Raw genomic sequence first — 26,513 nt, forward strand, 5'->3', positions numbered from 1 at the left:
GTTTAATTACCATGAATGATATTTTTTATTACGTTTTTCAATAATATTTACAATTATTTGTGTAATATACATATATACATAAACATATATATATATCACGCAAACCATTTACTAATAGTATAAATATTTATTTTATCAGATAAATGTTTGTAATTTTATAATTTGTAATAATATCAATCTTTTTCTTATTTTCTATGACTAGTTTTATTTAATATATATATATATATATATATATATATAGTTACATTTAATTTTAATAAATATATTTAGATTAAAACAATTAAAACAATACTGAAATATATATTTTACATATATTTATATAGTAAAATGTAAAATGAAAGGAAGTCAATATATAAAAATTCTAGAAAATAAACAAAAAACTGTAAAATACAAAATTATTTTAATTCTGTTATTTAATTATTTATTAACTTCATATGTTTAAAATATCAGAAAAATAAAATTTTAAAATAAATAAATATTTTTCCGGGTGTATCATTCAAACAATAAATTGCACTATATTTCAATATGAAATAAAATTTTTTTATTTAGATTAAAGAAATATTTACCTTAAATTGACAATCCCATCAAACATTAGAATATTTCAAGTTTTAAACAATCACATTTTTTTCTTTAAATGAAAATTAACATTCAATAAAAAAAATGTATAAATAGCAACAACCACTCTATACAAAACATTTGCTTAGTATTTACAACCACAACAAATACATGGTTAACTAATGTTAAAAACAGGTAAGTATAACATCAATTTTAAGAAAGGAATGTGCGAACAGTAGCCTTGATGGTCTGTCGACATAATGGACAATCTGGTAGACTTGAAGCACAAGTAATGCATGCAACTAAGTGAGCGCAAGGTAACATTACAACACCTAATTCTTGATCTAAACAAATTTTACAAAGACGTGCTTCTTTTAAACGACGGTTTTCTTCTTCTAAATCTGAAAAAACAAAAAGAACAAATGTTAGTTTTATGAGTTATCAGACATACATTTATAATGTTTATTTATGACAATTTCCAAAAAAAAACTAAAAATTATTATATACTTAAAAGATACAATATGAAAAGTTATTCATAAAATCTTTCATGGAAATTTTAGAGAAGCAGTATATGATTTCTAATTTTTTGCCAGAAATATATAATTTGAGTTGAAAATACATATTAGTATCAAGGAAGCCAAAACATACAGTCATAAATTTATATTCTATTAAATATGTGCTACAAAAACAACATAAATCATAAATTGTAATATTTTAAATGTCAATTGGAATTTATAAATAATTTTATTAATATTACATGATTTTAAAATGTAAATAAAATAATGTATTGCTTTAATTATTTTACAATCAGTGTTGAAATATTAAAAAAAAAAAAATCAACAAACATAATATCAAAATCTGATATATACAATGTATATTATACATGTATAATTATGCTAATTTTTCATGATTATGTTAACAAAAAATAAATATGTCTGATCACCTAATACATAATAATTAATTTTTATCTATCTTTAATTTTGTTTAAAATAAAATATATAAAACAAATAAAATACTTTAATAATGCATTATGTCATATTTTTAATAATTGAAATTAAATATTTGTTTTTCAAAATTCAATGGGAAACAGTTGTTTATAACTATTTGATATAAAAAAAAAAATACTATCACATATTGAATAACAACCATAAATACACATTTAGTATAATTAGTATAATTGATATATCGTAAGTAAAGTAATTAATTGTCATTAAGATAAAAATTAAGTACATTTGGTTTAATAATTTATAACTAAAAAAATAAATACCTGATTGAGATAATTTAATATTCTCAGTTTCAACAATTGGTTCATTTACTTTTTTCTGAAATTATTATGCAGTTAATTAATTTAAAACATACATAAATTAACAACTTAACAACTATAACATTATTACATTAATCTAAATTATACTTTTATTATAATGGAAATACCTTTAATATCAATATTACTAGATTGACTGATTTGCATACTATCAGCTTCAATAGCAATTTCATTTGGTCCTGAAGTTTCATTTTCAGTATTTGTTGTATTTTGATCACTTGGTCTCAATTCCTCATTATCTGAATTTTCTTCAGACTCAATTATTAAATCAAAATCTCTATAATAATAAATACATTATTTCATAGGAAAAAATTAATTATAATCTTTCTTGTGCTTACTCAGAACTTTCAGATGAATCAAATGAATTTGATTCGTCAGATAATGATTGAGAATCAAAAGTATTTGGTCTCAATAATGCTGCTTCTCTCTGAAGAAAATCTTCTATAGTCACAGAATCTCTAAAAAATAAATTGTTTTTATTTTACTTTTAAATGTTGACTATATCAATTACCCTTCAACAGGAAGCGTAACTTCAACCAAAATTTGTTGTATAAAAGAATCTGTTCTACGAAAAGGTCTACCAATATCTTGTATATTATTTCTTATTGCTTGTCTAATATGATCTGGTTGTAAACCTAACTGTAATGCAGTCTGAAATATCAAACAAAAGAATTGTTACATTCTTCAAAGTATAAATGTAATACTAAATGTGTCATTAAAATAATACCATTGCTTCAGGTAATACCATAAGGTCACTAATCTGTTGATCACCAGTGGTTGAAGAACTTGTTCCATTCAATGTAGTATCATCTGTTTGGTGAATACTAACCATATTTCCCTATAAAATATAATATGGTAAATATGCATAAATATTAAAATGGAAAAATAATAAGAACAATAATTTTTATTTTAATATAAATACATTTTAAATAATATTAAAAGAGTAATAAATAAGCTGTACAAGATAACTATACTTTTAGTCTTATTTAAGTTTAAATATATACACATTTTAATAGTTTATATTAACTGTAATTAATTAATAATTAAAAATACCTCTTGAGATGACGATGATGTATTACTACTTCTATTTAAAAGTGCATTGAATCTTTCCACCAAATTTCCATCCAAGAATTTCTCACCTTTAACTAAATTTAAAAAGCCACAATTTGGAAACCATTTTGCATGCTCAACCCATGGGTTATCAGTCATTTCCCAATTTTGAAGACCTCCATCACAATAATAACAGCGGACCTCATCATTGCTTCCTGAAGAGTTTTATTTAAATTTTCTAGATTATTTTATATAACATATATTTGTCTTTAATTTTAAAAGTAAGGAATAACTGTAATATTTATGTACTAAAATATTTTTAACTTAACAGCTATTACAAATAACTATTACTAACTCGTAATAGTTGTTTTAATAATACACTAATACAAAATACATGTAGATATTATTAAAATCAAATATATTTATAGATTTACACTATCGCATAATATTAAATAATAACACTCACTGGTAAAAAAAAAAAACCAGCAATGGCCAAATCTTCAGGTTTTTGAGATTCATTTTTCCAACCTTTAAATGATTTCAACCGAGCGGCAAAAGAATTATAATTTAAATGAAAAGCTACTTGATGTGCTCTAACACCCAAACCTTGAATGTCAATTGGTTCACCTAAATTAAAATATAAATAATTATTAAATCATAGTAAAATAGAACAACTCTACATTTTTTTATAATTTTAAATAATCAAAATACAAGATTAAGAAATTATATTAACATCTCAGAATATCATAGTTTATTAAAAAAACTACATTAATAATATATAATACATATATATTTATAATATTATAAACCAAACATCTGTTTGAGAAATTGTTTTAGCATTATTTATAACTAAAGCTTGGATGATTATGCAATTAAAATTACTACAATATGTATATGTATGCAATTATGTACTATTAATATTACTAAATATGCATTCAAAATATGCACTAAAAAATTTTATTTTTGTTTGTTAATATAAATCATTATAAAATTTTTAATATGATATAGCATTCTTATAACACTATTACATTGCTAGCATTACACTGTGAAAAAATGGATATTTTAATTTTTTAAAAATTGTAACAGCGTCTGTTACTGAAAGTAAATTTTTATAGTGTAGAAAACATTGTTCTACATTTACTGATGTCATTGGAACCATAGTTGAAGAATGAAAAATCATCAACCTTTAAATTTTTTTTTGTATATTCATAGTATTTATTTCACCGGAATGTATTTTTAAAATGTGTATCAAAATTTTAATTCTAACATTTTTTTGGAATTGCGTTGTGAAATGGTTCATACATTTTTTTTCATATTTATCCATTATTCATCTTGAGGGTTTTTTTAGTACTATTGACCACTTTCAAGTGATTCAATCAATTGACAGGTAAGTAATAAAATGATAAATAATGCTAATAAACTGTATAGTTGCTAGTTAGTTAATGAAACATGCATTTATTTTCATTAAATTTCAAAATACGCATTTAAAATTAAAAAACTATTAAATATGCAAAAATAAAATTAACATTATTTGATTCGGTAGATAATAATAGTATAAATAGTATTTTAAACACTTAAATATGTATTCAACAAAATAGAACAATAATATTTTATTTAAAGAGAATATTGAATGATATATTAATTTATGCTAATGGTTAAATTTGTAAAAAAAAATAAGCCCAACATGTATTAATTATTTTGATATAACCATAGGTAATAATGAAAATTTGATGAAAACATAGCTTTAACTTATTAATAGTTAAATGCAAAAATATATTTGTTAAGTATATTTTTTTTTGTTTCAATAATATTAATTTAAACTAAAATTAGAAAAAAAAAATTAAAATTAGGTAATGATAGAAATTGAGTATTTTAAAAACTAACCGGTTTCTTTATGGGTTTCAACAAACTCTCCTCTTAACTGAATTCCTTCAATAACAGGTATATTACCACAGTCTTGACTTAGGATAAAACTACAATTGGGATTATGACGTTTATGTTCATCAACAGCATTATCACCAAATTCCCAACGACAAACACAAATGTTACAAAATGCACATTTAACCTAAAATTGTTAACTATATATTACTATCTAACATTGGATGAAATTAAACTAAAAAATATATATAAATATATAATAACCTTGTCGGTATGTTTAGTATAATAGAATCCAGCGGCTGCTAAGCTTTTAGGACTAATAATAAACGACAATGGCCAACCTGTGAATGTGGCCAATCTATTACTTTCATTTTTCAAGTCAATGGGTTGCGATTCCATTAGTGAAAATGAACCTTAAAATAATCGTTTATACAATGCTGTTAAAATCAGGCTGTTCAGATTTTACCATACGTGAAATTTATTAACTAAGTGAAATATAAAATCAATAGATTATAGATTTTATTAGAATGACCTTTAATAAGATAAACTTACGTCAATGATTTTACAATTTATTTACAATTAATAAAATTTAAAAAACTTAGCTACTAGATAGAGAATATTCCAGTAATGCTCTTAACAAATAACTACAAACCTATTAATTTAATATTAAACAAACTTATTTTTCACTTAAACGAGGGTTATAATTATTACTATATACTTTGTATAAGGTTTTTGGTGAGAAAAATATTATGCGCAAATAACCATTATATTTGTTTAGGTTTTATGCATTATAGTCGGATGAATATAAATCGATAAGGATTTCTGAGTGTAAATTATTTATTATCAAACATTATAATAACCATGGTTAAATTTTTTTAACTATACTCTTTGGAATAGTTTAAAATAAAAATTAAGGTAACAGATCACAGTTATCTATTTACTTGGATATGAAAAAGATTTATAATTCTGAGTAGTGGTTTTCAACCTAGGGGTAGCAAAAAATAATGGATAAAATGATTTTTCCATATTATTTAAAAAAAAAAAACTAAGTAAATTATTTTGTGAAATTTTTAAGTTTAAATTAATCAATATTGTTTATCATTTAAATATTTGTCGGTAATTAAATCAAATTTTGATGAATAAAACTTTTTTTTTGAAGAGGTCGCATTACAAAAAAATAAAAAATGGGAAGTCACGATCCAAAAAAGGTTAAAAACCACTGATATAGAGCATAGACCTTTTATCTAAATTAAAAATATGTCTATGATATAAATTTCATGTACGGGTGATCAATGTTCAACACATCATGAATATTTAGAAAATAGTTTTTAGAAAATTTAAATATATCTTCTAAGACCCTGACGAATATAAAAACTTTATAAACGTGAGCTATACTAGTTCAGGGAAAAATCAAATGTTGAAAGAGTGGGAGGATATATATTGTAATCGAAGTTAATGTGGTTCTAAATATATTTTTGAGATTTGGAAAATATTTGAGGGTGCTAATCCTCTACTCGATTATAGTGATTATTACCCTCAAATGAAAGTAGGATCCAAGAAATAAGATTTGATTTAATCATTTATCCATCATTATTTTTCTATTTTTAATTTTTATAACCGTTAAATTATTATCACAATACGTTAATTTCCATTCAAAACCATATTGTATTAACATAATTAGTGCTTTAGCTGTCGAGGCGGCGATGATCAAAGGTGAGAAATGATAAAACCGTCGATTGTGGTGCTATCCATCTAAATATAGTATTTTGGTATGAATGTAAAAGACATCCAAACCACGGAGAAAATACCGAACAGTTGAATTTATTACTCATAATTGTTAGTTATTAATAGGTTCATTATTACCTTCCGTCCTTACAATTTTGTTTAAATTTAGATTAAGTTATGACAATATGCAATAGTAATAATCAGTTTATCTATAACATTACGACTTATAAGCATCAAGCTACAAGATATGTTGTTTTTCTTTCTTTGGGAGAGGGCAGACATTATCCTTTTTTTTTTTGCCCCCTATTTTGAATTTTGAAATCAGGCAACCCTAAGTAGATTGGACTCATCGCTCACTTAGGTGAAATAGTTCATTCGTTCACTTAGATGAAGTAGTTCATTGAACGATATTGAGTGTAGCGGCGTAAATTCAATCTTGCTCTGGGGGGAGGGTTAACAAAAATAATCTTTATCTTTTTTTTTTCGTTACTCAGATAAATAACTGGTATATACAGTGGAACCTCGATAACTCAAACCTCTATAAGTCGAATTTTCGATATCTCGAAGGAATGTCTTGGCCCCTGGCTTCCGACTTATGATATATGTGATACATTTTCTCTATAATTCGAATTTCGCTAACTCGAATTTCTTGATAAGTCGAAGTAATTTTAGTTGAATTTTAGCTTATAACTCGAAATTATATAATAAAATATAACACATACAATGAACATACCTCGATAACTCGAAGGTCAAATAACCAAGTACATATGTATGTATGTATTATTATAAATAACGATAATCGTAATCGAAAACCGATTAATATTATCAATCTTATCATTACCTATACTACTTAAAAGGTACAGTTATAAATTCAACGATATATGTAATATGTCTATAATACGATACAATGTCGATTTCTCCGATAAGTTACGTTTATCTACTTTATTAGTGTATTTATTACTGGTAAAATTATACGTCAATACGAAATGTATACGTCGATATTTAATACGATGCTGATACAACAAATGTTCAGTTTATTTTGTCAAGATGGAAAAATGCACTTTAAGTCTCTAACTATCGGTGATAAAATAAAAATTATTGAAGAAGCCAAAAAAGGAGTGAAACGCAAAAAAGATATCGCGAGTGAATTCGGTATTCCTGCAAGTACCTTATCGACTATATTGAAGGATAAAGACAAAATTCTCAGAGCAGTTGAAGAAGTCCCCTGCTTACCACGTCGTAAAAGATTTAAAGCATCAAGCTTTCTAGAAATTGAGCATGGTATGACGGAATAGATAAAGCGAGTAAGAGATTATAATTTACCCATTTTAGGACCGTTAATTCAAGAAAAAGCAGCAGAGTTCGCAAAGAATTTAAGCCTCACATTTCAAGCTAGTTCGGGATGACTGGAAAAAATTAAATCGAGGAACGGAATCGTAGAAAAAATCATATCAGGTGAGAGTTCCACGGTGTCTGAAGTTGACTGTAAACATTACCGAACAAACATTCTGCCGAGTTTGTTAAAAGAATACGACTCAAAAGACATTTTTAATGCAGATGAATTTGGTCTCTTTTTCAAGTGTACACCTGACAGAACTTTGACATTCAAAGGAGATACTTGTCACGGAGGGAAAAAGAGTAAAGAACGTGTAACAGTCATGGTAGGAGCTAATATGACTGGAACAGAAAAATTAAAACTCTTCGTGATTGGAAAGTCAAAACAACCAAGGTGCTTCAAAAAAAGAACGTGGAATCGTTAACAGTCACATACGCGTATAACAAAAAAGCATGGATGTTATCCACTATCTATGAATCTTGGATATTTGACTTGGATAAAAGATTTTTCAACGATAAAAGAAAAGTGCTTCTCTTTGTCGATAATTGCCCTGCACATCCAAAAACACTTTTGCATGAACTAAAAGCAATACGGGTAGTATTTCTGCCACTAAACATGACATCTAAACTACAGCCAATGGACCAAGGAATCATAAAAAACATAAAGCATCATTATCGGAGAAGTATAATGCAAATAAATTTGCGAAAAATGGATTCCGGACTTGAGAAAGATGACATAAATCTTTTAGAATCAATTAAATTACTGCATAAGTCCTGGGGAGCAGTCATACAGTCCACGATTGCAAATTGTTTCCACAAAGCTGGCTTTACAAACGGTATAAATAAGTTGTTTATTTTATTTATATGTTTCTATGATTTATAACTACATATGTATTACTTTTGTCTTTTAGAAATTCAAGAACACATGGAGGAAAAACCAGTCGAAAAAGAAAACCCAATTGAGTGGGATCGATACCAGCAGCTTTTTCCTGAGACTAATACTGTTGAATTCCAACATTTTGTTGTGGTGGACTCTGGTGTTATAATAACATACTATCCTACTGATAATGAAATACTGAACGATTTAAAATTCAAAGAAATGCCCAACGAGTCAAGTGGGGAAGAGTCGGATATTGAAGACGATGGTGAATTGGCTTTGTCTAGAACAACTCTTGCCCAGGCATTAGATAGTTTACAGGTTGTACGTAAATACATTCAAGAACAACAAGAAATTGGAGACGAGATTTTTTCAGCGCTAAACGTTATTGAAAACTTCACAGATAGGTCAAACATTAAAAAACAATCAAAAATATCTGATTTCTTTAAAAAATAGTTCTTTTATTCTACTTTATTTATTACATTATACTTTTTTAAAATTTTAATACAATATACATACCTACATAGTACATACATTATTCATTTATTAGTAAATACATAAATAAATAAAATTATAAAATTAAAGTCTTTGTATTTTTAAATAAAAAATATTTTCGATAACTCGAATTTTTTGGCAGATTCGAGTTATCGAGGTTTTCCATAAGTCGAATTTTCGATAACTCGAATTTTTTTTTCGCCCCCAACCGATTCGAGTTATCGAGGTTCCGCTGTATATAGATATTATTTTATACAACTTTTTTACCAATTTACAGTTTACTTTTACATTACGGTAAATTAATAGCTATTGGAATATAAAATAACATAGGTAGTTAACAAAACTTTTCAAACACCTATCAATATAATTATTTAATTATTATAATATTTGTAGAGTTGTATATTTTAAGTTCAAAGCGTAATAATGAAACTAAGAATATATTACACGTCATCAATAATAAAACAATATTTTTTTGGCTCTGGAAGAAGTTTGAGTCTGAACCCCATATGTATGCCACTGATTGACATTTTGTTCTATCAAGTACAATATAGTTCACTTGTAAACTAGTTCAAAATGTTCACTTCGGTTAATAGTTCAACAACACATTTTTAATAGTAATATCTTAAATCTTGGTTCATCAATTATAAATGTAATTTAACATATTGACAAAATATAACTATTACACTAGACAGAGCAATAACTATCGACTAAATCATAGATATCATGGCTTCTAAATATAATTGCATTATTTATTTTTACACTTCAACCCTTTCGTTAAAAATATCCATATACAGCGTGTTCATCGATTTAGGGAACATTGAATTTCTCGGCCGGATTTGTTTTGGAATAAATCGATTTTTTTTTTTTTTACAAACTGGTGGTATATGAATACTCAATTTTTAATACATTTCAAAATTTTTTGAGAATTTGGTCTGTGCATGCGCAGTAAAAACTTTTTTTTTAAATAGCAACACCAATTTTTAACACCATATTCGGATAGGCCTATTTTTATAAAGTAATTTTCATATATCAACTATGGCTCTAAGTTCAATATTGACTAAATAAGAGCCATGTCAATTTTATTAAATAATACATTTTTTAAATTATTTTTAAACATTTATAAAATCATTTATAATTAATTCTTATTGGTTACTTTTTGAATATTTGTAAGTATTTTTTTTTAGAAATGTTATAAACAAGACTAAAATAATATGGATATAAAATTATTTATTAAAAATCGACTAGGTATAACTGGTATAAGCGAATAATAGTTATTTTATAATTACACAATAAATTAAATAAATTGTTCAAAGTTTGCTCCGTGATTGACGACGCATAATTGAAAACGCTGTAGACATCCTTTATTGGTTGCTGACATTATTTGGTTTTCGGTAAGGTTATTACACGCAACCACGATTTTATTTTTTAAATCTGCTTGGTTTACTGGTGGATCTGCGTAGACTATTGTTCTCAAATGTCCCCATAAAAAAAAATCAAATGGAGTAATATCTGGAGATCTTGCTCGCTATAAGTGCCAAACCATTTTCCTTCATATACCTGATTTAAATGATCTCTAATAATATGAGCATTATAAGCAGGAGCTTCGTCGTGCTGAAAATAGAGGGTTTGATGTGCAACTAATAGCATAGACGTGCGCAGACTTTATTCGCAGGTTATGCAATAAGAAATATAGGGCCCCTCACAAATAAATTTTCTAATCTTCCCTTAATTTATTTGCATTTTCTTTTAACGCATGTGAGATTCAAGTTACAATCTAAGTTTTTGCATATATACTACTTAGCTTCTTTACTTCCCTTAGAATCTAAAATCACACATAGTTTTACAGTAGAATATTAAACAATGCACTGTAGAAATAAGTAGTTTGAAATTTGATTTATATTTATTCAAAAAAAAATTTATTATTTATTTAAGATCAAGTATGTACTATATTGAATGCTTTTTGAATAATTTTAACATATTTATAATGTTATTATTTTATGGAGAGTACGTAAAATCTAAAGTTCAAGTCTTCTTTTTATCGGCACACATGCTTTGAATTCATCTATTACATCTTCAATATTGATTTCTGATGCCATCTTTTGCTCGATAAATATTAACATCAGTGAATCAAGACGTTCTTGTAACATAGTGTTTCTAAGTTTAGACTTTACAATAAACAATTTGGAAAAGTCCCTCTCACACGAGCAACTTGCCACAAGTATTGTTGCAAATTGTGTTAAAGCTTTATTGAAGTTTGAAAATATTATTTTCCGGTCGTTTTCTGATAACCAATTCAGCCATACTACAATGTTTTAGTTGATGACCCTCTAATAGAAGTTCTATCAGACATATTTGTAATGAGCTTAATTTCAGACTCAAATGTAGTATTCAAATTAAATTTTTCCTTCAACATTGAAATATCATTACTATCAAGCTTTAATTGATTTAAATTTCCTGTGGTGGTAATTCAATTTAAAGTTTCTTAACTTAATAATAAATATGGGCCCCTCACATGAAGCCGCAGACTATGCAGCGGCATACCCTGCATACCCCGTGCGCACGCCTATGGCTAATAGTACATTTTTAAACATCAATGGTAAAACATTTGTTAAAAATGATAAATATCGCCTTGCATTAAATTTTCTTCATAGAAATACGGACCTAATAATTTGCCACCAATAAGTGCACACCACACATTAGTACCCTACACAGTTTGGTGATGACTATCCACTGCCCAATGGGGGTTGACATCTGACCAAAAGATTGTTTTGCTTATTAATAACTCCATTGTTCATAAATTTAGATTCATCAGTTCATAATAATTGATTTAAAAATAACAATTGTGTATCGATTTAAACTAGTATCCAAGCAATGAAATTTAATCTTCTTTCTGGATCTGTGGGTCGTAAATGTTGAACTAAATCAGGTTTGTATTCCTACATATTGTGTTTTTGTAAAATTTTATGCACAAGGCCGAACGAGATTCCAACTTCTCTAGCAACATGATTAACCGAAGATCGTGGATTCAATCTAATGCATGCTAAAACTTGAACTTCCACATCTTCATTAATATTATTTTGTCTGATTTGTTGGTTACGAGCTACTTTTACAGAAAATGCTCCATGGTCAATCAATAATTTTTCTATTTCAATAAATAATTTGTGTGGTGGATGGTACCGACCTGGGTATTGTTCGGCATATATTTTTGCTGACTGACGAGAATTTCTATTGCATTTATCATAAATTAAAAGCATTTGCACTTTTTCTTGGTTGTTCATTTTGACCTATCACACTATGACTTTCGCACTATGACAATCGAAATAAAAATGATTCACTTTATCTACATTTTAGAGTATTACATTAATAATCAAAACAGTTTATCTATCTATAAATAATTATGAATTAATAGGCAATTATAATTTATCGTTTATCGATATTATACATCTAATAATAGTGCATATTATTATTGTTATGACTTATTTAGTATTAAATTAAGTATAGTTATTAATTATTTAGTATTAAATTATCTGAATAACTATGCTAATTAACAATATCTTATTATTTCAAACCTCGATAACTTTATATTTTATAAAATAACTATTGTCTAATTGTACCAGTTGCACCTAGTCGATTTTTAATAAATAATTTTGTATCCATATTCAGGGCCGGCATGTGGGTAAGGTGACTTAGGCGATCGCCTAGGGCGCCAAAATTGTTTTTTACAATTTTGCGCATATGTCAGTAATATTATTATTATTATTTTTTTAATGTAAAATACCTATAACTTTGTATTGAAATATTGATAATAATTATGGTTATTTCGTTAAGCCATATATTAAAATAATATAATTAAATTTTAAGTATATTTACTATGGTTTAGCGTAGAATGTTCTATCATATATGTTGCTATAATTCCCAAATATTTGTTATCGTTCAATCGAGATCGCGTCGAGCCATTGTGACTCGTGACTAAAAAATTAGACAATAACAAATGATGTACAAGTTGAGCATAATATATTATTTTTTCTAATTATAATGATATTACGGGTTGTTGTATGAAAAAGACGTCGGTTGGCATTTTGGCCTCGGGCGTCATTAAGCCTTACGCCGGCCCTGTCCATATTATGTTAGTCTTGTTTATAACATTTCTAAAAAAAAAATACGTTACAAACATTCAAAAAGTAACTAATAAGAATTAATTAAAAATGATTTTATAAATGTTTAAAAATTATTTAAAAAATGTATTATTTAATAAAATTGACATGGCTCTTATTTAGTCAATATTGAACTTAGAGCCATAGTTGATACATGAAAATTACTTTATAAAAAATAGGCCTATCCGAATATGGTGTTAAAAATAGATGTTGCTATTTAAAAAAAAAAAGTTTTTAATGCGCATGCTCAGACCAAATTCTCAAAAATTTTTGAAATGTATCGAAAAATGTGAATTCATATACCACCAGTTTGTGAAAAAAAAAAATCGATTTATTCCAAACAAATCCGGCCGAGAAATTAAGTGGTCCCCAAATCGGTGAACACACTGTATATAGAGTAATTTAGAAGCAAAAATGATATCTTCTACTACTGATAATTATAATTTTTGCTTCGTCTAGGCCTAATAGGTTCATAGTTGCTTTCACTGTACACCTTCACCATGCTTCTACCATATACTCTGTTCATAGATAATTGTTCTTAATATCATAATCTTAGCTGTTGCTATAGATATTCTGTTTTTTTGTTTCTCTGCTATTATTAATACACAGTAATATTCTAACTAAGGCTTCAGTTTCATAATCAATCATAAAAAAATATTGGAATACAAAAATTAATATTGTGAAAGTGTATACAATTGAAGAAATTAATAAACAATAAATCTAAGAAATGTTGTTACTATGTGAATAAATATCGCTTAAAAAGTTTTAATAAAATACTTCAGAAAAATAATACAATGAAATGAAAATCCAAATAAAGTATTTTTATTCAGTCGTGGTTCCACTTTATTTGTGTATAGCCAATAAGAATTGAAATATTAAAAGAATAGCATTTTAAATAAATGCATACCTAATTAATGAATACATAGCAATTGTATACACAAATATACAACACTGTATTTCTATTCATCATCTGAAGAGCTGTCTGGCTCAGCAATACCATTTTTGATCCATTCATTATTTAAGTAATCATCTGATGTAGAATCCATTAATTTTATGTTAACATTTGCAGACTGGAAAAAAAAAATAACACATTTATCCATAAACAAAAAAAATAATAATAATGAATAAAGAATGTTTAAGTTTAAAATATTTATACGTTTTATTAATACTTGTTAGCATAGGCGTGCGTAGGGGGTATGCAGGGTATGCAACTGCATACCCTAAACATAGAGCCTTCTTTCAAAAATTACAAAAAAATAAATAAAATTATGACATATTTTGTCTTATGTATATTATGTGATTTTGTATTACATTATGATTTTTATTATATTTTTATATTCAGCCCGAGACAATTTAATTTATTTTTGAAACACAAATCATATGCTATAATAACGATTTAATGTATTAATGAAATTAAGAAGTACAATAATTCAAGCGAGATTAAATTGCTATCAACTACAGAACAAGAAATGGCTATAAATTAAAATCCTGAAAACATTATTGGTAATATTAAGAACTCAACTGTACGCAGAATCGTTTTATGATTAATTTTGATTATTTATCAAATTTATTTTGTTTTTCTTTTAAGTATATAATTACGTTTTTATTTATTTACCATATTTAAACATATTACTCAAACCATTTCAAGTGTTATGTATTTAATTTTTTTTTTTTTCGTAATTTATTTTAAATTTGAACTATGAAAACAGTTATAACAATTAAGAAATGGCTATTCAGTCACTTTTTTCAGGAAAAAAAAATTAAAATTTGAAATTAAATAGTTATTAAGACCAGAATTTCGAACGCTTAAATTAACTTTCAGTTTTAGGGAGGGGGGAAGGCAGTGGCAGCCTTTTTCATACCCTGAAAAATAGGTCTGTACACGCCTATGCTTGTCAGTATATTATAAAATTATATATAGTTACTTTATTTTGATTGATTGAAACTATAGAAATTGTACAGTTTTTATTAACAATTTTGGTAAGTTCATCTTCATCTACATCTTCTATTCCGTGTAAGTGACAAGTAATTGCTTGAGCTGGTAGATGACTAAATTTTTTACATAACAATCTAATATTCTCAATTGGAACCAAATGTATAGAACCATTGTCAATATCCAGCATCTAGAATTACTCATATAAATTTAATATAATACCAATTTTTCAAAAAATGTGTACATAATTATATCTAAACATATTTTTATTTAGTTAACTTATAATGTTGGTAATTTGCTAGTTACAAATAAAATTATAAAATCATTATTAAGTTAAAAAAATTAGAAAAAAAATTAAAAAAAACATAGATACAACTATTCATAAAAAATGAATTTAAATGTTTAGATGACAAATTTTGTAATACATATTATTATTATTAATAACGGAAAATACATTTTTGGGTTCTAAAACAAATATTTAAATTAAATACTCTAATACTCTGTTAACTCTGTAGTTAAACACAAACTGAAATATAATGCAAATATATTAAATATTATAATATATTAATATATTATAAACAGCAATATAATTACAAAAATATATTGAAAATAATAATTAATTATTATTTGAAATCTTAAAATTGAATTATTTATAATGCAATTTGGTAAGAAGCTCAATAATATAATATCCATAATCCATAATATAACTGTAATAAATTCGGAGCTGAACTCTCGAATAAATGTCTTTCTATACCATTGTATAAATAATATTAGTAATTTTAAAGCCATACAATTAATTGAAACTATTTAAAATACAGTTATAATATAGTCTTACTAAATATCAAATATAAAAATGTTTACACTTACTTTGATTACATTAAATTTAATATCAATAACAATTCCTCTAAACCATAAATCGTCCAAAAAAAATGCATAAGTATGTTCCATCATAATTAGAGATGCCTCAAATACAAAAAATGATTCATACACAAAATAATATTTTCTAAAACAAAAAGAATAATTTCTTAACTATGTATTTAAATTTTATACAACCCAATGGCAATTTTTATTATTTCTATTAACATGGGTTCATGAATGCAATTTCAATTTATAATAAACCAAAAATGTAAAAAAAAAGATTGATTTGTTAAAATAAAATTAAAACAAAGATATATGTTTGTATTAATAAAGGATGAAAGATTGTATGAACAATTTTTATTTTAAAAATTTGATTATATGTTTTAAGTGTCAAATATTTATAATATCTAAGTAAGAAAAAAAACCAGTACCTACTTTCATTTAATTCATTATTTTTGTGCCCATGAACCTTCAATACAAATACATTTGACAAAAAATAATAGAAAAAATTGTTTCTTATCATAAATTAGTAATTTTAAAATCATTTTTGTCATTACTTAGTTACTAGTCCAAAGTCTTTTAGTTCAAGATACAGAAAAAATTAATTATCTATTTTCTAAAAAAAATTATATACATCTTTGATACCTACTTCATATCATTTAATACATGCTGAAGTTCTTGAGATGTATCAATGGGTTGACATATAATGGTTGGTATAATATTTGTGTTCACTCTACAAACATGGACATTTAATGAGTTATCAATTTGTAATTCAATTTTCTTAATTTTTTGATCCAAAAAACAATCGTTCAGTGATGCCTTAAAAAATGGATCATTTTTCTAAAAGTGAAAAATTTTAAATGAAAATTAATTATTTACATTTATTTCATCTGCGAATCTGATTAATACTGTAATTTATTTACTAACTAAAAATGTTTTCAACGCTCCATCATTTTCATCAGGTTCTTTTTCAGATTTATCTTTTTTAGAAATGGAAAATTCATAGTCTAAACATAAAAAAGATAAGTACATAATTTAAATTCAAAGAGGTCTTAAAGAATTAATAAATTAATACATTTTTTACTTGATAGTTCGTCTACTAAATCTTTTTTCAAGTCACAAATGTGATTTTTTACTGATATTATTTCTACCTCATCTTGTATAAAATGTATACAACATAACTCTGGTAGTTTTGAAAACATATGACTTACTCTGTTAAAACCCCATCGTCTAAAATGAGAAAATGAAGATCCATATTTTTCCTAAAAATAAATGTGATATCTTAAATGAATAATTTATTAAAATATACCAAAGACGCATATTTCTTACTATATACAATGTGCATATATTTCTCTCTGATATCCAACAGTGTTCATTTTCATCCAATAATAATTCAATATTATTCTTAATTGATTCTTCCAAAATATAAAATAATTGGTATTCAAGTCCATTAATCATTTTTTTTTCCTCATCTTCGCTACTAAATAATACAAATAAAATATACTACATGTGTGCTACAATATCTATGAAATAATTACTTTTCCAATGAATTTTCATCAATGTTGTATATATCCATTGCTGTAAATTTATCTGAAAATTATAATAATAAAGCATCAACAAATCTAAATTGTTTTTAATTTTAAAATAAGGTAACATTGTCTCAGTCTTAACACTTAGTATTTAAATTCTTAAGGCACTGACAGTACTATTTTTTAAATAAGCTCTACAGATTTTCTTGAAATAATTATGAATTAATAAACAATATAATTAAACCTTACTTTCTTCTTTTATTTCTCTTAAACTTTTTACTAATGATGGTTGTAAACAAATCATATCTAATCCATTTCTTTGAAATATATGATCTAGATTTGATATTAAAGCTTCAGTATGGATACTCAATGATCTGAACAAAGGAATACACAAAACATTTGAATGAAAATCTTCAATTGACAATCCCTGTAAATATAAATATCAATATCAATAAATATGAAAATGTAATTTTAATTATTTGATCTAATCTAATTGCATACATATAAAAATTCATCATAAATAATATTATTTTAATTTGGTCTAAAAAGTACCCATAAACTTATGGCATTTATTTATTTCGTATAGCTAAAATAAAAATCTGGGGGAGTCGATGGTAGCTCATGGCCTCCCCTGCATATACTAATATTTGCTATCGCTAAACAAGCATAAACAATTTACTAGTATAACTTATACCATCAATCTGGCAGTGATACCCAGTAATACAAATCAACAGTAACTTATGGCATAAACATAGAGTTTACATAGTTAATTTAACAGATTCTATAATTACTATTACTCTGAAATCATTGATTTATATTTTATATTTGGTAGATATACATTTAATGACCTTACTTCAGGATATAATTCAGCAAATATTCTGATAAAAGCACATTGTAATCGATATGGCACCAGTATATCATTCCGAGATAAATTATTATTCAATGAAGGTGGCCTTATTATATTTGTTGAAACTAATACTTCCATGTGCCTGCTCAATTCGGAGCTCACTAAATTCACAATTGAATCTGTATCTTCTGGGTCTTCAAGCTATCAAAAATAAATTTGGTTATAAAATGTATTAACATAAATTGAATATGTAAGAACAATATAATTAATAACCAATATTTTCTTATTAGTAACAAATAAACTCATCTGAAATACTAACCTGAACAACATCTGGTATACTCTTCAAGAAATCAAAAAATGTGTCATAACCGAAAACATTTAAATTAATATGACTTGGTCCTCCGAATACATAAATTACCTTTTTCCACAGTTCTTCTATAGTTAGAGCATCTAGAGTGGCAACAATTGCACATCGTACAACCAACTTCAATTCATATAAATCCTGACATACATAAGCCATAGTATGTGTCGTTATTTAACGAATTTGAATTAAAATGGTTGATTTATTAAAAAAAAAAAATAATCATAACAGATGGAGTCTTATTTGATCAATGACTGAAAATGCGAATAGTCTTCAGTATCTTAGAAAGACGTAAACTTAGACCTGATAAGCAAAAATAGTTGTAGAAATTTAAAAGCACACGGTTTAAATCTATTAAATCTATTTTGAGTTTAAAAATCAGTTGATTTCCCGAAGATCGTTATCAACAAATAAGATGAAACTTTAACCAACAAATCATAGTGGTAACAACATTGAGTTCTGGGTACTGTTGATTACGATTATTATTATTATAGACCAATGGTTCCCAACCGGTGTGCCGCGATAATTCTATAAATTGTTTTATAAGTATGCAGTTTCATGGGGGGGGGGGTCTAGGGGCCGTGGCCCCCCAAGCCACACTGTATTTATAAAAAAATTTATATTGTTAACAAAAAATGCATATTATTATATGGACTATTATACGACACGCACAAGTATGTAGATAGAGCCATAAAGGTATGACGGTGTATACGATTTACCTGCTATCTTTATTATGAAGAACCAATAAGGCTATAAATAAACTATATTAATATAAAATATATTATATTATTATTTTATAATGTTCAAAACATGAATTGCGTAGCACACATTTTTGCACGGATTAATTTGTTGTTTTCTTTTTGTTATAAGATTTTGTAAAATTATAATTTGGCCCCCCCTAACCAAGGCTCTGGAGCCGCCCCTGGTATTACTAGTGCTCTTGATACCCGGATACCCGGGTACTACCCGGGTACCCGGGTTTTACGGGTATTACCATTGATTACAACTACTATTTATAATCAATGGTATTACCTGATTTACAAAATTTTTCGGTATCTGTTATGAATTGGGTGTCCGTTATAAATCGGGTACCCGTTATGGTTTGTATACTCATTATTAGAACTGGGATTTGTATGTAAATACATATTTTTTCTAAACATGATAAATTTCTTTATCTTTTTTTTCGTTGCACAGATAAATAATTGCTATAAATAGATATTATTTTGTACAATTTTTTACAACAGTTTACGCTATGTCCTAGCTGGTGCGTGTACGCACCGCAAATCGCAATGCGGTGAACGCATGCGATTTCTAATAATAACAAACATTCAGAAATAGATCGGACTGTCTTAATTGCCGACGCATACGTTGAATTCACGATATTGCACCGCAGTCGCAGGTTTGAATTACAAAATATTTTGTTTTTCGCCGCATACGATATGTCGTCGCAGCCAACAGTAGATTTGTTTTGATTACTTAATTTTTTTTTTATTAATTAATCACATTTTTTATTGCCACGTCGTACACAGATGTTGAAAAAAATAATAAATACAGAGATAGGCTTATAACAGACAAGGCATGGACACAGGAATAAATGGTAATAATTATATATAAGTATATATTAGTATATAATTTAACTTTTTTCAAACTTAATTTGGTGTTAATTGTTATTATAGCATTGTACTAATACAATGCACCTTTAAAATATATATTATGTATACAGTTTTTATAAAACTCTCATAAAAATTTAATTTGACTTTCTTGTAGACATTTTTTTTTGATAAAGGTTGACGTTGATAACAATATACGTCTTAGCACAATATTGTAGTTGTAACTACAAATAATATAAGTACAAATCGTATGCGTTCTTTCGCGTATTTGAATACGTCAATTTTGCTGTGCTTGCGGGAACTAGAATTTAGTGCGGTGCGGTCAAATATCGCACCGTCAACTCGCATTGCGTGCACGCACCAGCTAGGACATAGCGTAACTGTCTACTTTTACATTACAGTAAATTAGTAGCTATATTCATATGAATATAAAAACAGCATAGTTAACAAAACTTTTCAAACACCTATCAATATAATTATTCAATTATTATAATTTTTGAATAATTGTATATTTCAATTTCAAAGCGTAATAATGAAACTATCAATATATTACACGTCATCAATAATATCACAAATTTTTTTTTTTTTGGCCTTGGGGGTGGGTTTGAACGCGTCCTCCTTCCCGTATGTAAGCCACTGATTATGATTATTTATTATTTGCGTAGCTATACACATAAAAGGTAACGAATAAGGCTACTATATCCGTTATTTGCAAAATGTAAATATATGCTTTATAGTAGCTTTTAACATGTTATTCGACATTATACTTGAACAAACTAATTATTGAAATATAATATCACTAATAACACTCACATAAAATACTAAATATTTTATTTTTAAAACATAATTTTGTTAATTTAAAAGAGGAAATATTTTAATATTTTTTATTCAAATAATTGTGTAATGTATAATTTAATACTGATTACCTCTTAACAGTTAAGACTTAGCTAAATTATTTACGTATATCAAAAATCATCAGGTACCTGAAAATTTTGGATAATGGGTACCTACTACCCGAAAACGTTGACTATCCTCAAAATCGGGTATTACCCGGATGAACGTTTGGGGTATAGAACATTTCGCCGTAACCGTTTCGCCTCCGGACATTTGGCCGCGACTTCTCCGCTGTCGGGCTATTCGCTGTGAAGAGAACCTCCACACGAAGTATTATTTCCAATTATGTACTTATCATTAAAGATTAATAAACAACAATACTAAGGTTATGATATTTTTTCAAACTCACCACCTGACTTTTTACATGCGTTCGTCCCTAATTGACACTTTTTGAGTTTTGAAACCTTAATTTTGATATGTTCCTCAATTTAAATCAAGTACATTAACACACCCCACAAACCCACAATAGAATTTGAAGCTTTAATTTCCGTTTGTTCATAAGCAGCTATGCGCTTACATACTTCTCTGGGGTAGAAGATTTGTTCAAAGCGCATAATATGAACTAAGTCCCGAAAACCAACACTTTTGGGAAAGAAAAATTAACATTTTTTTGTATGTACGATCTACGTTTACGGTTTGATATAATGTGACAAGAATTATAAAATTATTAAATGCTTTTCATTTTTATTAAACATGAATATGAAATTATATTTTTAATTTTCAACATAAAAAAAAAAAATTTAAAAACCTATAATTTTCTAGGTAATAAAAATGGATATCCATAATGGCATTCTAAATTATCACTGTTAAACCATTGATTTTAATATAATTAATTAGGTATCAATTAAATTGATTAATACGTATAAGTAAGACTCCTCGTAACACCAGCATACAACTAATTAGGTAGGTAAATAAGTACCTAATATAATAAGTTCCTAAATTTCTAATAGAACACATATAGTGTATCTTATAACAATATAACATACTAAATTTCTAGATACTATACATCTTTTCTCATAGGCGTAAACTGGGGGGTCAAGGGGGGCAATCGCCCCTAGAATAAATTAAGAAGGGCAATGCCCCCCTCTGATATTTAACATACCTTGTTTTAAAATAAGTACAAAACAGCTTGTTATAACTATTACTACATTTTTTTTTTAAATCTTAATTTTAAATTTTCACTTATCTAACATAATATTAGAAAATAAATTATTTTATATAAAAATATGTAGGTAGTAAAGTGGTGTTTATCCTCGGACACCCTTTTCGTTAGATATGTAATTATATTCCTCCCCCTTAATAAATTTCCAAGTCACGCCTATGGCTTTTTTTATGTCATATATCATCTACTTAGTAACGTCAAACTTACATTTATAATATAATATAATATAATATATATTATATACCACATGTCATATAAGTATTAATCATATGTATGGTTTTAGAGTAAAAAGTAACAACATAATAATATTCATACAAAACCAATTTTATTTAATTTAATTTTCAACTAAGAAAATTTACAGGCCTACATTGAATATAATTTGTTAAAGCTGTATTCTTCTGTAACCTTCAGAAAATGTTTCTAAAATTTCTAAGTTATTTACAATATCCATAGGCAGTTATTGGGGGGACTTGGGGGGCTTAAGCCCCCCAAACTGTAAACGTCAAAATAAAAAATTATGTATTTCAATATTTGATATATATAATTTTTATTTTATTTTGTTGAGATACGAGAATGGTTTGGAATATTCATGGTTTATCGTTTTGGGAAAATCATATTTTTTAGATATATATTGATAATCATGAATATTCTAGAACTTGTTTGCGATACCTGTAAAGTTATAAATACGCAAGTTGCAGACTGCCAGGCCCTATTTTTATGTACACCCCGACACACAATGTGCACCGCGAATGTACAAGTGTGTACTACGGTTTTAAAGTGTGTGCACTTCGGTCTACAAAACAAAAATTAAATAATAAGCCAACTACTAGGAAATATGAGTATTATTGAATTTTTAAAATGTAATGCATAGATATATTATGTATGTAATATATTCCTTTTTCTAAGACAGTAGTGAGACTAAATTTTCATTTAAAGCGGTAAAATCAAGTGTGCAGTCCGAAATTGTACAAATAATAGGGCCTGCAGACTGCCACAGCATTAGTGTCGATTACATTTTTGGAGCGTATACGGTGATCGTCTTTATTTTTATTTTTTTGTTTTTAATACCTACGCGTGGTTTTCCGTAAGTGACGTGCTAAACAAATAAACAATATAATTTTATATTATTTGTATGAATTGTGTATTTAATCGAATTTAATCAATTAATTTTAAATTATAAATTGTAATTAATTCAATAATAGCTAAAAGAATGTTTGATGTCTTTAATATTATAAAACAAAAATTATTTGTTATTAATTCCTCGTCAACAACAACACTAGAATCTGAAAATGAAGATTTAAATATTGGTTTAGACATTGATATAACTACAAAAAAAGTGTTGAAAATATTGTAGATAAAAATGTCATTTCCGACTTGGGAACTTTAATAACAAGCTCTGTGTGACTAATTTTAATAGTAAGTACAAATGTAAGTAAATACTTACTAAACATAGTTATTATATTATACAATAAAACTCTTTATAATGAAACTTTACAACGAAAAACTCTATATAACATAAATATTACATAATAATGGTTGGTTTGCTATATAACCCATTAGTCAATGTATTCTCTATAACGTATTAGTCACTCTCAATAACGAAACAATATTTTATGTTTCATAATACAATTTAAATGTTATCGTACCTATTACATATATAAATTATAAAAATAATCGGCAATAATTCCGAAATTTCTAAGAACGATTACATTCTTTCATTATTAACTTTTAATATTGTAATTATCGATATGGAATAGGTATATTCATTAAAAAAAAAAAAAAAAATAGTATAAAAATTAAATTATATTTAATATGTATAATAAAAATATAATAATTTAATATAATACTTAAATATAATATAACGTAAAAATAATGATGTGTTTGATCTATAATATTATATAGGTATTATACATAAATAATTTCAATATTGTTTTTTTGTATTTAAATTAAATATATTGCAGTCATATTCACTAACTAAATTTGGTACAAAAAATCGCGCTTTCAATCATAAACATTACGAAACATATGAATGGCTTGAATATAGTACCTGTTTATCAAAAAATTAAATGTTTTGCTTTGTTTGTAGAAATTTTAGTACCTACTGGAAATAGTGGCAATTTTGAAGATAGCTTTTTAGTTGGTTTTAGAAATTGGAAAAAAGCATATGCTTCGTATTTATGCTTTATTTATATTTTTTTTAGTTATAATTATTAATTTAAGTATATTATAATTTATAGTTGAGTATTCGTAGTGGATCTAAAGATGGGAATAAAAGTATACTCAATAAATTGGATGCACATGCTAAAAGTAATTTACGTCTTACATGTATGATTAAATAGTCAGCATATCAGAAAACAAAAGAAACTGGTAGTGTTTATTCTCAAATATTTTCTCAGCATTCATTGATGGTTGAAAGTAATAAAAATATATGAAATTGTTAGTTGATATTGTTTTATTTGTAAGGTGTTAAGGAATTGGTTTAAGAGGACACGACGAGACAAATGATTCTTTAAATCAAAGTATTAAACTTACAACTAAAAAGTAATAACTGATATCTATATTACTAATAATCTTAAATGATCTTAAATGTAAAATATCTAATAATGATAATTATTTGTAAAAAATTTAATATATTTTTAGGAAACTTTAAAGAATTATGTAAATTGTTAGCAAAAAGTAATGAGGAATTTAGAAAAAAAAATTAATCTTAAGACCAATTACTCAAATCATATAATTCAAGCTGAACTTATAAATATGTTGTTGTGAAAGATATTGAAGACGTTGAGGTGTTTGGAATTATGTGTGATGAAGCAAAGTGAAATATAAATTATTTTTTTATACATGGACTTCTTAATTTATAGGTGTTACAAACAAGAACAAATGGCATTATGCAGTGGCGTGGTGAATATCTTTCAAACCTTAAGCAAATTATTTATTATTATTTATTATTTATACAATGACCCACCTACTACCCCCTCCCCAACCTTCACCCCATCAAACTAAATATAATTTTCTGTATATTTATTTTGAATTTTTGTTATAAGAAGCCTTCCTTATATGTAAATGTACTGTTAGAAATTATATTTTATAATGCATTAATTATATTTAAAATTCAATACATAAAAAATAATATAGGTTTATAGTAATATCATTATTTATTTGCAGTATCACATAAATAAAAATTTATTTATTTATTTAAATAAAAGAGCTCTTTCTAGCAGTTGAAAAGATTTACCCATTCTATCCAATGCTCCTTCTGAATTAAGTGAAATATCTTTTTTCGCAAGATAAAAGCATTAATGATTCCAATCTGTTTCGACCGATGGTTGTTCTTAATCTATTCTTTATTATCTACCTCAATAAATAAAAAAAAAAATCAAGTATTTTAAGAGTATAAATATTACTTTTTAAAACAATTAACTATTAGGTACCTGAGTAATAATATACATATATTATAACAAATATATAATGATGATTAAGAGTTATTTGGATATAATGATTTATAACTAGTAAATACCAATATAATAATAATGATATAATACTATAATATTATGTACTAAAGTGTAATATGTATAATTATGATTCATATAAAATCAATAATTAAAATAACATATATTATATAGTTAACAATCGGTTAAAATTATTTTTAAAAGATGCATACAATAATTGAATGTATACAATTTAGTTCTATCTTATCTTAGAAAATACTCGTTCCGCAGAAGCAGATGATGTAGGATTGGTACACATGGCTTTAAAAGCTAAATATAAATTAGGAAACGAAGCCATTAAACTATAACCACTCATCATTTGGACCATTCGAGAAGCAAAATCAAATTGTTTATCATTTGTATGAGAAACTTCTATATTTTCACTTTCATTATCAATCTCATCATTCTCATTAATATAGTTTGACTATTGTGCAAAGATTT

At 26.1% G+C, this 26,513-nt stretch overlaps 2 protein-coding genes across 2 annotated transcripts; both read right to left on the reverse strand.

The window, feature by feature from the left end:
* Positions 1 to 518: 518 nt before the first annotated feature.
* On the reverse strand, positions 519 to 14,379 carry LOC112686708 (death-associated inhibitor of apoptosis 2-like). The gene is made up of 13 exons (XM_025559122.1): positions 14,298 to 14,379; positions 13,282 to 13,384; positions 13,107 to 13,205; positions 5,069 to 5,217; positions 4,811 to 4,991; positions 3,400 to 3,553; positions 2,930 to 3,146; positions 2,604 to 2,714; positions 2,388 to 2,527; positions 2,215 to 2,334; positions 1,987 to 2,153; positions 1,823 to 1,876; positions 519 to 956 (listed from the first exon to the last, which is right to left on the reverse strand). Exons 2-13 carry the CDS (start codon positions 13,355 to 13,357, stop codon positions 769 to 771), a joined length of 1,656 nt encoding a protein of 551 aa, XP_025414907.1. The 5' UTR covers positions 13,358 to 13,384; positions 14,298 to 14,379; the 3' UTR covers positions 519 to 768.
* LOC112686707 lies at positions 14,191 to 19,347 on the reverse strand. Its single transcript, XM_025559121.1, has 11 exons — positions 18,877 to 19,347; positions 18,564 to 18,758; positions 17,960 to 18,137; positions 17,720 to 17,771; positions 17,511 to 17,658; positions 17,257 to 17,443; positions 17,109 to 17,188; positions 16,831 to 17,021; positions 16,191 to 16,326; positions 15,316 to 15,513; positions 14,191 to 14,460 (listed from the first exon to the last, which is right to left on the reverse strand). The coding sequence occupies exons 1-11, from the start codon at positions 19,075 to 19,077 to the stop codon at positions 14,350 to 14,352; spliced, it is 1,677 nt and encodes a 558-aa protein (XP_025414906.1). The 5' UTR covers positions 19,078 to 19,347; the 3' UTR covers positions 14,191 to 14,349.
* Positions 19,348 to 26,513: the final 7,166 nt, after the last annotated feature.

Source organism: Sipha flava, unplaced genomic scaffold (assembly GCF_003268045.1).
Source record: "Sipha flava isolate LNK unplaced genomic scaffold, YSA_version1 323_pilon_pilon, whole genome shotgun sequence".
NCBI classification, from domain to species: Eukaryota; Metazoa; Arthropoda; class Insecta; order Hemiptera; family Aphididae; genus Sipha; species Sipha flava.

Bases quoted from the DNA above. Each gene is read 5' to 3' on its own strand.
- LOC112686707 (XM_025559121.1), bottom strand. From the start codon at position 19,077: ATGGCTTATGTATGTCAGGATTTATATGAATTGAAGTTGGTTGTACGA. The intron at 18,138-18,563 runs GTAAGGTCATTA...TTATATTTACAG, and splicing joins TTGCTGAATTATATCCTGAA to GGATTGTCAATTGAAGATTT. The intron at 17,189-17,256 runs GTATTAATTTAT...TTTTATGTTTAG, and splicing joins CGAACTATCAAGTAAAAAAT to ACTATGAATTTTCCATTTCT.
- LOC112686708 (XM_025559122.1), bottom strand. From the start codon at position 13,357: ATGGACAGGGCCGGCGTAAGGCTTAATGACGCCCGAGGCCAAAATGCC. The intron at 2,335-2,387 runs GTAATTGATATA...TTTATTTTTTAG, and splicing joins GTTACGCTTCCTGTTGAAGG to AGATTCTGTGACTATAGAAG. The intron at 1,877-1,986 runs GTATTTCCATTA...AATAATTTCAGA, and splicing joins TAGTAATATTGATATTAAAG to AAAAAGTAAATGAACCAATT.